At 37.7% G+C, this 12,981-nt stretch overlaps 1 protein-coding gene across 9 annotated transcripts in view; it reads right to left on the bottom strand.

The window, feature by feature from the left end:
- LOC122426679 (SPHK1 interactor, AKAP domain containing) overlaps positions 1-12,981 on the bottom strand; it is a 193,133-nt gene that overhangs the window by 114,691 nt on the left and 65,461 nt on the right. For all 9 annotated transcript variants that reach the window (XM_043445776.1, XM_043445774.1, XM_043445775.1 and 6 more), the window contains one exon: positions 6,496-6,603. In XM_043445776.1, coding sequence (XP_043301711.1) covers positions 6,496-6,603 — 108 coding nt within the window. The remainder of the gene's footprint in view (positions 1-6,495; positions 6,604-12,981) is intronic.

Raw genomic sequence — 12,981 nt, 5'->3', positions numbered from 1 at the left:
GATGTGACTGGTGACAGAAGCAAGGTCTGATGCTGCTGTAAAGAGCAATATTGCATAGGAATCTGAATGTTAGGTCCATGAATCAAGGTAAATTGGAAGTGGTCAAACAGGAGATGGCAAGAATGAACATCGACATTTTAGCAATCAGTGAACTAAAATGGACTGGAATAGGTGAATTTAACTCAGATGACCATTATATCTGCTACTGTGGGCAAGAATCCCTTAGAAGAAATGGAGTAGCCATCATAGTCAACAAGAGTCCAAAATGCACTAACTGTGTGCAGTCTCAAAAATGACAGAATGATCTCTGTTGGTTTCCAAGGCAAACCATTCAATCTCACAGTAATTGAAGTCTATGTCCCAACCATTAATGCTGAAGAATCTGAAGTTGAACAGTTCTATGAGGACTTACAAGAACTTCTAGAACTAACACCCAAAAAAGATGTCCTTTTCATCATAGAGGACTGGAATGCAAAACCAGGAAGTCAAGAGATACCTGGAGTAACAGGCAAGTTTCGCCTTGGGAGTACAAAATGAAGCAGGACAAAGGCTAATAAAGTTTTGCCAAGAGAACAAACTGGTCATAGCAAACACTCTCTTCCAACAACACAAGAGATGACTCTATACATGGACATCACCAAATGGTCAATACCCAAATCAGATTGATTATATTTTTTGCAGCCAAAGATGGAGAAGCTTTATACAGTCAGAAAAAACAAAACTGGGAGCTGACTGTGGTTCAGATCATGAACTCCTTATTGCCAAATTCAGACTTAAATTGAAGAAAGTAGGGAAAACCACTAGATAATTCAGGAATGACCTAAATCAAATCCCTTACGATTATACAGCAGAAGTGAGAAATAGATTCAAGGGATTAGATCTGATAGACAGAGGAGTGCCTGAAGAACTATGGACGGAGGTTTGTGACATTGTACAGGAGACAGGGATCAAGACCATCCCCATGAAAAAGAAATGCAAACAGACAAAATGGTTGAGCTACCTACAAGTAGCTCAGAAAAGGAGAGAAGCTAAAGGCAAAAGAGAAAAGAAAAGATACACCCATCTGAATGCAGAGTTCCAAAGTACAGCAAGGAGAGATACGAAAGCCTTCCTCAAGGATCAATACAAAGAAATAGAGGACAACAACAGAATGGGAAAGACTAGAGAACTCTTCAGGAAATTAGAGATACGAAAGCAACATTTCATGCAAAGATGGGCACAATAAAGGACAGAAATGGTATGGACTTAACAGAAGCAGAAGATATTAAGAAAAGGTGGCAAGAATACACAGAAAAGCTATACAAAAAAGAACTTAATGACCCAGATAACCATGATGGTGTGATCACTCACCTAGAGCCAGACAATCTCGAGTTCAAAGTCAAGTGGGCCCTGGGAAGCACAACTATGAACAAAGCTAGTGTAGGTGATGGAATTCTGCTGAGCTATTTCAAGTCTTAAAAGATGATGCTGTTTGTTAAAGTGCTGCACTCAGTATGCCAGCAAAGTTGGAAAACTCAGCTGTGGCCACAGGACAGAAAAAAGGTCAGTTTTCATTCCAATCCCAAAGAAAGGCAATGCCAAAGAAAATTCAAACTAACACACAATTGCATTCATCTTACATGCTAGGAAAGTATGTGAGCTAGCAAAGAATGCTAAAAATTCTCCAAGTTAGCCTTCAACAGTACGTGAACTGAGAAATTCCAGATGGTCAAACTGGATTTAGAAAAGGCAGAGGTCCAGAGATCAAATTGCCAACATCTGTTGGATCACAGAAAAAGCAGGAGAGTTCCCGAAAAACACCTACTTCTGCTTTATTGACTACGCCAAAGCCTTTGACTGTGTGGATTATGACAAACTGTGGAAAATTCCTAAAGAGATAGGAATACAAGACCACCTGACCTGCCTCCTGAGAAACCTGCATGCAGTTCAAGAAGCAACAGTCAGAACTGGACATGGAACAACAGACTGGTTCCAAATGGGGAAAGGAGTACGTCAAGGCTGTATATTGTCATCCTGCTTACTTAACTTATATGCAGAGTACATCATGAGAAATGCCAGGCTGGATGATGCACAGGCTAGAATCAAGATTGCTGGGAGAAATATCAATAATCTCAGATTTGCAGATGACACCACCCTTATGGCAGAAAGCAAAGAGGAACTGAAGAGACTCTTGATGCAAGTGAAAAAGGAGAGTGAAAAAGCTGACTTAAATCTCAACATTAAAAAAATGAAGATCATGGCATCTGGCTCCATTACTTCATGGTAAATTAATGGGAAAACAATGGAAACACTGACAGAGTTTATTTTCTTGGCCTCTAAAATCACTGCAGATGATTTTCGTGACTGAAGTCATGAAATTAAAAGATGGTTGCTCCTTGGAAGAAAAGCTATGACCAACCTAGACAGCATATTAAAAAGCAGGGAGACATTACTTTGCCAACAAAGGTCCATGTAGTCAAAGATACGGTTTTTCCAGTAGTCATGTATGGATGTGAGAGTTGGACTATAAAGAATGCTGAGTGCCACAGAATTGATGCTTTTGAGCTGTGGAGTTGGAGAAGACTCTGAGAGTCCCTTGGACAGCAAAGAGATCAAACCATTCAATCCTAAAAGAAATCAGTCCTGAATATTCATTGGAAGGACTGATGCTGAAGCTGAAGCTCCAATACATTGGCCACCTGATGTGAGGAACTGATTCATTGGAAAAGACCCTGATGCTGGGAAAGACTGAAGGCAGGAGAAGAAGGGGACAACAGAGGATGAGATGGTTGTATGGCATCACTGACTCAATGGGCATGAGTTTGAGCACGCTCTGGGTGATAGTGAAGGACAGGGAGGCCTGGCGTGCTGCAGTCCATGGGGTTGAAAAGAGTCGAACACAACTGAGTCACTGAATTGAAAAAGAAATAGGGGTTAAAAAGTAACTAAATTAGTTTTTAATTTAAAAATGTCAAGCTTCCTAAAACGTCCACATCCTACCACTCAAGTTAAGGACTTCTACTAAGATAATGCCTCAGCTTCTGGATTTAGATATTGGCTTCCAATGTTATTATTCTAACCACATTCCTCTTTTAAATAATTAGATTAAAAAAATCTCCAAGGCTGATGTATGCTTTTTTCCCTCAGAATGGCAAGTCAGAAATAAAAAAACATAATGTAATTTGATTGTGCTCTGTGCTCAGTCGTTCAGTCATGTCAGACTCTTTGTGATCCTATAGACTGTAGCCCACCAGGCTCCTCTGTCCATGGGATTCTCCAGGCAAGAATATTGGAGCAGGCTGCCATTTCCTCCTCCAGAGGATCTTTCCGACCAGGGATGGAATCCACGTCTCCTGTATCTCCTGCATTACAGCCAGATTCTGAACCCACTGAGCCATCTGGGAAGCCAACTCTATTTACAAACGCAAAAGCACAGTTTTCATATTTAATATCTTTTGGAAAAAATATTAAGAGTGACTTTCAGGGGGCTTCTGAGTCAGATTTCTCTCAAGTTTGGCTGGCCTATCATATTTCTTTTTTAATTTTATTATTATATTTTTGATTTTTAATTGGAACATAGTTGACTTAAAATGTTGTGTTAGTTACTGCTGTAAGGCAATGTGAATCAGTTATACATACACATATATCCACTCTTTTTTAGATTCTTCTCCCATATAGATCATGATAGAGCACCTATCGCATGTCTGATAGCTTCAGACAGCTCACTAAGACACATCATTTTAGCTGTGAAATGAAAGCAGTTCTTTACTGAGATAATGATCAAATCTGATTTTTGAAGCTCGTTTGATGCTTGGGAACAAACAGCTCTACTGACCCAAGCCCATAACACCCTGAAGGGTTTCCATGCCTGAGACTGTCCTTCAATAAAAATTAAAAATGAACATCTTGTGTTCAGAAAATATTGGTACTTTAAGGCACTTAGTTTTGAGAAACTGCAAATCCAGATACTTAAAGTTTAGCATGATGGATAATAAGCCAATCAAAACTGGATATGAAACAGCCGTATACAAAGTTTGATCTGGAAGAAATGAGTTAAAGAAGCAACAATTAACATAGCGGAGGATCCCCCAGAATTAGAACAGAGTACAAAGTAATAAAATATGGGGCAACTTTGCTTTAGGGTCCTCAGAATTCGTTGTGATTACTTGTTAATAGATGTAGATTCAGGATGATCTCTTCAGAATAATTTCTTAAACTATACTTTAATGAAGATATTATTTAAAAACACAGTATTATGGTTTCCTTAAATTACACTTTCATGTTTATCCTACTGAGGAGAATTTGTTTGGAAGTGGAATTATGTACTTTTTCTCTGCCCATGTGGCTACTTCTTCCTTGTGTGTAGCTGTTTTGGGCAAGAAATTCTTGTCCTGTCAACCAGTGCTGTGTTGTTATTGTTGTTGTTTAGTCACTAAATCATGTCTGAGTCTTTGGCGACACCAGGGACTGTAGCCCTCCTGGCTCCTCTCTCCAGGTGATTTTTCAGGCAAGCATTTCGGAGTGGGTTGCTGTTTTTGTCTCCTGGGGATCTTCCCTCTTGACCCAGGGATCGAACCCGAATCTCTTGCGTCTCCTACATTGGCAGGTGGGTTCTGTCCTGCTGGGCCACCAGGGGAAGCCCAACCACTGCTGTAGATCAGAGCTGTTTCCCTCTAGACAATAGCTTCGCTTCAGCAATGTCCAGGTCTAGACTCTGTTTCTATGCCAACTAAGAGAGAAAGGACTTGTAAGCTAAGAAAAAGTAAACTGCAAAGTACTTTTTAAGAGGTTAAGGTTTATTTTTCATAGGGATTGTGAAATCTCTTTAAAGTTTAGAGTCATGGACAATTTTTAACGTTTGAGTCAGTTTCATTTATTATTAACTCTTGCAGAAAAATAAGCCTTCCAGTATGCCTTTTATTTGTGTTTAGATTTTTCCCCTTTGGGGAAGAATAGAAAGAACCATAAAGACAGCATGAATCAGCTAGCTCAAACGCACTGATGTCATCTGAAACAGTAAAGGGACAAAGCATTAAGAAAGAAAGTTGTTTACGTCCAAATGTGAGTTCCTTGAGATTGGGGTGGGGGGTTGTGAGTAGAACTTTCTTACACTTAGGGAGATCTAAGATCCAGTGGTAATCTTAACTTTGGCTATAAAATTATCACTTCTTCAATATAGATTCCAAAAATATGAAGTTTAAAAAAGACCTCCTTGCCCTTTATTATGCAATTGTTAGTGCCTCAACTTTGGTGCCTGCTGCAAATGACAGACTCATTTTTAGGAGCTGCCTGGATGAAGCCTTTGACTAAAGTGTAGATGCCGATAGCTTTTCCTCTCCATTTCTCTCCCTTTTGCAATTCATAGCTGTGTAATTAGAGATTAGTATCAGCAAATGCCTGAATTTTCTATCTCATCTTAGAACTGAATTTCCAAAGAAGGTATTGCTGTTAAATAGCTCACCACCTAATCCTTTCTGTTTTCACCAAAGATTTTTAGCCATCAACTGGTTTTCTGGACAAGGGATTAAAAAGTCCCCCAAATAGCACAATCAAATCATTTTGCCTAAACAAAGAGATTGAATTTAGTGTGTTGAATGGACTTTGTTTTTGTTGGGCTATGAGACTCTGCAGTGTGAAATGTTTTACATTCTCTGTCTGCCAGTTCTGGTTTTGCTCATTATATATAAAAAGCTTCTCCATCCCATTTTCAGCTTCCTTTTTTTTTCTTTTAACAGAAATGCTGGCATGCAACTTACCTCCAGGAATAGCTCTGAGCTGATGCTCTCAACTTAGTTATGAGAATTACATTTCTCTCCTCTTTGGAAATATTCTCCCCCAATTTCTGTAATTATGACCCCATAAGAGCTAGGTAATTTCAGTTAAAATGAAACATGTAGCTCTGTAGAACATACAGGAAGCAGACTACTTCATAAAGGAAGAAGAGATCACAGTGTTGATTTCTCATATCAACAATACGCCTTTACAATCTAAGCCACAAGAAACATTTATCTATAAGAACATCTCTTCCCTTGAAAAGGAGGGTTTCTATATGTAAAGCTCAGATACAGTACAGAATATTAAAATTCATGCTTGTGTATTTCTTATGTTGAGAAGGTTTTCAAATAACGACAATAACATATAAAAGTGGTAGAACATTTTTACAGTTTTCACGTTGGAAAATACCTATTAGAAGAAGTGATAAAATATATTGAAAAGAATCTAAGAGAGCTCTTGATCGGGCTTTTGTTTCTCATCATGCAATTCTATTTCTGAATCTTTTTCTCAGTTTTAAAAATAAAAACAACATGGATAGAGAATTGGTAAGATTAATTTGCCTGTTGAAATGAGAAAAGCAGAAGAATCATGAGCTTTGGCCTGTCACCCTCTGTATAAACCAACTGCATATTTTCAAAAGGTTACTTTCCCAATGCTGTATTTAATGATTATGTCCTCATGAGCACAGGTTCACGAGTCCCCACTTTTTCAGCCCGCAGCCCCAGAGCTGTGTTTACTTACAGAAGCGCAGTTTTCAGACTTGTCTTCCACAAAACCAATCTGGCAGGGTGTTCTCTGATTCTGCAGCCAGTAGTCTGTAGACTCCAGCAGGCTATTACTGCGGAGAATCTAAGGAAACCAAGAAAACCTTCTCAGAGCTACTGGCAAGACTTTCTATTTAAACAAAGAGCTCTTTTCTAAAGAATCTAGAAGTGTTTTGCTGGCCTCAGAGCATCTGGAGATTAGGGGAAAAAATACTTGCAGAATAACAGCATCTCTAAAATATGTAAAACAGTCAACCAAGAATCTACTTTAAAGGAACGCACTGACGTGAATATTGTTGTTTCTTCTCTCATCGTAATTCAACATCTGGAAACTTCAGTGACTTTTGCAGAGCTTGCAGTCAAATGACTATTTGGGTTATGGTTCAATTGGCAGTGGGGATCACACTTCATTTAAGTCTTGGAGCTCTTTTACATTCTGTGAATACTTTTGATTGAAATGTAGTGTTTCTCCATTTGGTGCAATAATGAAATTATTATTCTTTAGCTTTCCAGCTGTGCTAACTTCTCTATGAAATAAGGCACAGTTCTTTTAGAACATTTAGGGTCCTACACCAAGTTTAAAAGTTATTAGGAATAAGTAAGTGCATTACCATAGCCATTTCCCTTGTAGGAACAGTATAGTAATGCAAAGTGAATTTCAATACACTAATTAACTACACCAAATATGGTTTACAAATGTCTTGTTTCTGGGTTTTGATTTTAAAGAAATAAAGAAAAATCACATTTCTGAACTGAAACATTTTCAAGATGTAGTCTCATAAACAATCAAGTAATTCAGCTTTTGATGTTTTAAAGCAATTCAAATATTGTATAAGATTTTTCTCATGTAAGAGTTCTATGCTCTCCTGGTACTCTCTATTAGGGCACATGTCTGCCAATATTTGACAACCACCTTCACTTAAGTAATAGAATAGATTTAATCAGTTTTGGTTACTGCCACAAAAATAGAATGACACTTCAATTATATTTCATTTGCACACTGAAGGATTGTCTTCCTTTGTTCTATAAAAATAATTTTTGTCTCTGCATACTGAGTTAACCAAATATAATTCCGACACATTTTTCTATAATGTTTTTGTGTTAGCCACACAATATTATTTTAATATTTTTCCCTCTCAAGGTTTATTATTCTGGAGATAACAAATTTTCATCATTCTTTTACAGAACAATACCAAGAGTCAGTGTGGATGGACTTCAGTTATCACTGTAAATGAAAGTCGGAGATGAAACTTCTCAGGTCTCTTAGAGTTTATATAAAAATTGTGGTTCTTAAAGTGTGAGTTGGGACCTATAGAGGTCCCTGGGGCCTTTCAGGGAGTCCAGTGGTCAAATTATTTTCATAATAATATTGTCTTTATTTTCTCTTTTCAATTGAATTGTCTCCTGAGTAGTCAGTGGAGTTCTCCAGGTTCCACATGAAGTGTGATAATGTAATAGGCTAAATGCAGAAGCAAATAGGAGAGTCCAGCTGAGTTCTTTTAAGTTAGATATTAAGTTAGATATTAAGGAGTTTTGCTAAAAATGTAAAATAAAGTTACTCTTCTCACAGAACTGTTTTGTTTTGGAAAACATACGTATTGGCCATAAAAATATGTATGTTAACATGCAGTGTGTTTATTTTTATTTTAAAATTATTTTTAAGTAATAAATTATGGCTATTTAAATTCTAACTACTATTTCAAGATTAAAGAAATAACGTATTTAGAATTTTCTTAGCTTTTTTTCTTATGAATTATATGTTTATTTAGCTGCTTTAAGTTTTTGTTGGGGCTTCCCAAGTTGCACTAGTGGTGAAGAACCTGCCTGCCAATGCAGAAGACATAAGAGACATGGGTTTGATCCCTGGTTTGGGAAGATCCCCTGGAGAAGGAAATGGCAACCCACTCCAGTACTCTTGCCTAAAGAATCCCATGGAGAGAGAAGCCTGGTGGGCTACAGTCTGTAGGATCACAGAGTCAGTTATGACTGATGAGACTTAGCACACATGCACAAGTTTTGGCATTTTTGTTTCTATGTGGCATCAGACTTCATCAAAATATCCTGAAAACACAATTTAGCAAATAGAAAAAGTTATTTTTAATCTTTTTTAATTAAAAATTTTTATTTTATATTGAAGTATAGTTTATTAACAGTGCATTAGTTTCCGGTATACAGCAAAGAGATTCAGTTATACACATACGTGGATCTATTCTTTTTCAAATTCTTCTCTCATTTAGGTTATTGCAGAGTATTGAGCAGAGTTCCCTGTGCTATATAGTAGGTCCTTGTTGGTTATCTATTTTATACAATAGGATTCATATGTTAATCCCAAATTCCCAATTTATCCCTCCTCCAACCTTTCCTCCTTGGTAATCATAAATTTGTTCTAGAAGTCTGTGAGTCTGTTTCTGCTTTGCAAATAAGTTTATTTGTATCATTTTTCTTAGATTCCACAAGTGAGCCAAAGACAAATATGATATGATGTTGCTTATATGCAGAACTTTTCTTAGGTTTAATTTATAAGATGGAATATACCAATAAGAACAACCCATATAATCAAAATTTTCACAAGGTCCCCAATATTTTTGTAGTGCAAAGGAGTTTTGATTTCAGAAACATTAAAATTGAGAACCATTGATCTAGATCAACTTTATTTGAAGTAGAAAAAGATTCTCAGTCCACTTCTTCCACTGCCATTCACTTTTACTTCCAGTATAGACTAGAATTTAAGAAAACGGACATTAGTGATCTGTGTTGAAATCATATCCTGGTCATTAGTAGCAAGAAGACCTTGGATGGCTGATTTAAATTCTGTCTCAGTTTCTACACCTGTGAACGGAGGCAGTAAATACCCACTTGGAGGTGGGATCACTGGGGTATTCAGAGAGATGTCGTGTGTCAAACACAGCACTGTGCAAGATGGTACATCATCCTCTCAATACATGGTTCTCATTGTTACTGTTTGATATGAACTACAAAGGAAAATAGAAAATTGGATGTCTTTGTTTGAAATTAGTACATTGAAAACATTTCAGATGTGTGAAGACAAATTTTCTTTAGCAAATCTTCTCACCTAAAAAGTGTAAGTTCAGTTTCACATGTTGCTGTGACCCTAAAACTGCTCTGAAAAATAAAACATGTCATGTATTTAAAAAATAACTAAAATGCAACTTAAATCTTTCAATTGCTTAACAACAAATACTTTGAAGAGAATGTCTCTTGTAAGAATAATCATTCCCCGTGTAACTTAAAATGTGAATTTTATTCATCATAATTAAAAAATAGCTTACTTGATTTTATCAACAATTAAATCTCACTATTTATTTAGAGATATTTGCTGCTGCTAAGTCACTTCAGTCCTGTCCAACTCTGTGTGACCCCATAGATATCAGCCCACCAGGCTCCCCCATCCCTGGGATTCTCCAGGCAAGAACACTGGAGTGGGTTGCCATTTCCTTCTCCAATGCATGAAAGTGAAAAGTGAAAGTGAAGTCAGTCAGTCATGTCTGACTCTTAACGACCCCATGGACCGCAGCCCACCAGGCTCCTCCATCCATGGGATTTTCCAGGCAAGAGTACTGGTAGAGATATTTACAGGTTATTAATTATTTAATACTTTATATTCTTTAATTATTGACCAAGAAATACTACATTTAATTGAGAACTCTCTGGGCTAAGGTCCTATTTAGTTATTATCTGAATTAAACACCTAGACTTATGAAGTAGAATTTGAGGGCTAATATGTGATATGTGCTTAAAATAGTTCTTGGCATGTAGCAATGCTCAATAAACATCAGTTCAGTTCAGTCACTCAGTTATGTCCGACTCTTTGCAACCCCATGGACTGCAGCATGCCAGGCCTCCCTGTCTATCACCAACTCCCAGAGTTTTGGAGTTTCAACTTCAGCATTAGTCCTTCCAATGAATATGCAGGACTGATTTCCTTTAGGATGGACTGGTTGGATCTCCTTGCTGACCCAAGGACTCTCAAGAGTCTTCTCCAACACCACAGTTCGAAAGCATCAATAAACATCAGCTCTTATAAAAATTATTATTCTCTTTGCCTAGACTTCAAAGGATTTATACTTTTTCTTCACACTCTGTGAACCAGTCCCTCTGGTCCCAAAGCCCCCATAACAGATTGCTCCATTGCAAGGTAGTAAAGTTACATAATTTCTCATCTTCCATTTCTACTAAATATATGTCTATGCATTTACCCATCTCTCCTGCAGGGACCTGTTCTGGGTGGTCAGAAGGTCTGAGTTCTAGTCCTAGCCCGACTGTCTGTGTGGTCAGGTTACCCACCAGCTCCCAGGCTCAGTTTGTCTTCTGTACACAATGAAATCATGTGATCTGAAGCACACTTCTCTGGAATAACAGTAACTCTCCGCCTCTCTTCTCCTTTCATTCCTTCTGCTCTTCCAATTCCCAAATATATTAAGAAGCAAATAAGCAAAGAGAATAAAAATGCAGGCATCAATAAACCATTTAGCATCATATGTTAAGCAATTTTGACCTGTGAAAAGCTTTTGGTGTAATGGTTTAGACAAATCATTAGGAAAAAAGAAGAATGCTTGAAAGAAGGATATGTGTTTGAAAATATAATGATTTTAAAGCTTTATGAATATAATCTCCCTGCAGAGGGAGTCACTTTCTGATGGGGGTAGGGAAAAAGAAAAACGCACCAGGCTTTCCATGGCTCAGTTATTTATCTGCTATTTTTAGCTGCAGGTTCAATTATTTCAGATGAAGAGCTAATGACAAACAGGCTGTGCATTCACAAGTTTGAAATAATAATGACATATTTTCTCTTAAAATTTCATTGTGTCCTAAACAATGAAGAAAGATCATTCTGCTTTCCTGTACAGTGATTTTTCTTTTCTATATAGAAAACCAAGTTGCAGGAGTTTAGTATTGATGTGGAATCCATGCACCTGAACATGGATGGGTTCTTGATAACCTGAAAACAGCTTTAAATATTACTAAGCAATGCTTTAAAATTAATAAAAGCAATTAAATTGGAGGAGACAGCAATTTAAGTTTAGTCACACTTTTATTTCTATACTATCAAATACTGTCAATTTTTTTTCCTGATAATTATAAGTATCATGGTGTAAAGTAGCATCAATGCTCTTAAAAGTGAAAATTTCACACACAAAATGCTGTATTTGCCTAATATATGTATCATCATCGGGGCTTCCTGGAACCCGGCTGAGAACATTCTTAGGTGGGAAAGAACCTGCTTGCTAATGCAGGAGACACAGGTTGGATCCCCGGGTTGAGAAGATCCCCTGGAGAAGGAAATGGTAACGCACTCCAGTATTCTTGCCTGGGAAATCCCATGGACAAAGGAGCCTGGTGGGCTACAGTCATGGGGTTGCAAGAGAGTTGGACACGACTAAGTGAGTAAACAACAATAGCAATGACAGGTGTCACAATTAATGATGGAATTGTGCTTCACATTAATTGAATAACATCATCAGAACAATGAGCTCAGTCTTCAGCAGCAGATTTATTCTCCCTCTGACCCCCAAACAAGTGGACTCAGAGAAGCTGAGAAGTGCTGGGACTCTGAGACACTGATGCATTCAGCTGTCTGGAGGCTGGACAGCACCTGGTTGGCCATTCTAGGGCAAGCACCCTTGACCATCTGCTTACTGGAGTTCCAAACAAATATTTTAAAAATACATGTCATAATGTGGAAAAGATTTGGAAACACTGCTTAAAGAAAAATCATCCTTTCAAATGTGGTACACAGTTTCCATGGATGTGTGCTGGAGATAAGGAAAGAAAAAGAAAGAGGAGCAACAATATAAAGGAAGCCAGACAAGCCCATTAGGAGAGTCTTGAGTATTCCTCAGAGAAGACTCTCCAGACCCCTACTGCAGTTCTGGCCTTTTCTAGGAAACTCAATTAAATTTTCTTTACACAAAGAGATTGTAATGTGAGCAGGTCAATTAGATTTGCATAGTGAGATGCCAAGAGTTGGGACATCCCTGGCAGTCCAGTGGTCAAGACTCCACCTTCCAATGTAGGGGGTGAGGGTTTGATCCCTGGTCAGGGACTAGGATCCCACATGCTGCACAGTGAATCCAAAAAAAAAAAAAAAAAGATGCCAAAGAGTTGATGAAAATGATGTTAGGGAAGAATGAAGGCAGCTACTCACTAAATACTATTACATATTTGCTCTGCAATAAACAGTGGTCTCTCTACTGTGGATGACATTTTATTCATAGAGATAACACATTCCTATGAAATGTACCTTTCTGTGTAAAGTTCTATGAGTTCTGAAGAAACCACATAGTTGTGTAACCACCATCTCAATCAAAATGTAGAACAACTGTTCAGCTTCATCACCCCCAAAATTCACGTCTGCTCCTTTTAGTCAAAAGACCACCCAAGTCCCAAACTCTGGCAGTCTGATTTGATATCTATTTCTAAAATTTGCCTTTTCTAAAATGTT

This window comes from Cervus canadensis, chromosome 24, assembly GCF_019320065.1.
Source record: "Cervus canadensis isolate Bull #8, Minnesota chromosome 24, ASM1932006v1, whole genome shotgun sequence".
Taxonomy (NCBI): domain Eukaryota; kingdom Metazoa; phylum Chordata; class Mammalia; order Artiodactyla; family Cervidae; genus Cervus; species Cervus canadensis.
Note: the sequence above shows the minus strand (reverse complement) of the source record. Positions and strands in the feature narration are given on the sequence as shown.